General features: G+C 48.7%; 1 protein-coding gene across 9 annotated transcripts in view; it reads left to right on the top strand.

Moving 5' to 3' along the window:
* tpd52l2b (tpd52 like 2b) overlaps window positions 1-1,171 on the top strand; it is a 20,189-nt gene that overhangs the window by 4,497 nt on the left and 14,521 nt on the right. For all 9 annotated transcript variants that reach the window (XM_005933216.3, XM_005933214.3, XM_005933212.3 and 6 more), the window contains exon 2: window positions 680-837. In XM_005933216.3, the coding sequence (XP_005933278.1) occupies window positions 680-837 (158 nt within the window). The remainder of the gene's footprint in view (window positions 1-679; window positions 838-1,171) is intronic.

Below are 1,171 nucleotides of genomic sequence, written 5' to 3'. Positions count from 1 at the left end.
TTGCAAAGCACCTCTTTTTAACTTCAGTGGATATTATACATGGTTATGCTCAGGATATGTCAGCCCATTTCTACTGGAAATGCCTTTTGGTTTAACTTTCAGCAAAGAATTTGCATTTGCACCGTTACATTTTTATAAAGCTTTAATGTACATAAAAACCAGCTTCTTGTTTAAGTGAAAATAAATGGAAGGTTGTCTTTTTGCGCTAGTAATGTTGTGGAGTTGTATTTTGTCTCGCATCAATTATATCGTCGGTTATATCGTTATCGCAAATTTTCAAATATATATCGTGATAAATATTTTTGGCCATATCGCCCTGCTCTAGTCACAGGGTCATCCTGCTGATTTTTACCATTTGCCGGTCTGACCGGGGGCGCCAGCGTTTCCTGCTGACTCACGTCCACCGCCAGAGGTCCTCCGTGTTGGACCGCACTGGTCCACAAGCTGCTACGCCCATCAGAACCAGTCCTTCTGTTCCAGCATGACTCAGTTTCTTTCTCAGTGTGGCGGTGTTCGCAGCAGCTGCTGCCACTTCCTGTTTGATATCAGCCGCCGCCAGCACTCGCCTTTTCCTGTGTGTGTGTGTGTGTGTGTGTGTGTGTGTGTGCGCGTGCGCCTTTGTTGCTTTCAGCATTGTCTCAGTGTCTCTAATCCCGCCTCCTCCTCTTCCTCCTCTCAGATATCAACCTGAACTCTCCTAACAAAGCTCTCGGCGTGGATCGCACAGACAGCCTGTCCGACGTGCCCGTGGAGGGCGCTATGGGGAACCCAGCCAACCCTCCTCCACCTGGCCTGACGGAGGAGGAGGCAGAGGAGCTCCGCACCGAGCTCACCAAGGTACACACCACACCTGCTGAGATCCCAGGTGCTCGACAGCACCTGTGTGGTGTGGGCGGGGCTTCTTTAAGTGTTAGTTTGCAGTGTTTGGATCCAAAACTGGAGCTCAGGAGTTAAGGAGTTTTGAAATGAAGTGTCAGGTGACTGATTACAGCGAAAGGTTTCACTGAGCAGCTGTTTAATTTAACCCTCTGATCCTGTGACTGTCATGACATCATGAGCGCTGCGTTTACGCCACGGCCTCTGCGGTTAAACCGTTACTTGAGCCTGAAATAAAAATGGTAAATGGCCTGTGTTTGTATAGCGACCCCAAAGCGCTTTACACATCCAGTCA

The sequence above is a fragment of the Haplochromis burtoni genome, unplaced genomic scaffold, assembly GCF_018398535.1.
Source record: "Haplochromis burtoni strain Fernald_Lab_line unplaced genomic scaffold, NCSU_Asbu1 Contig_159, whole genome shotgun sequence".
Taxonomy (NCBI): Eukaryota; Metazoa; Chordata; class Actinopteri; order Cichliformes; family Cichlidae; genus Haplochromis; species Haplochromis burtoni.
This window is presented reverse-complemented; position numbering and strand designations above follow the sequence as displayed.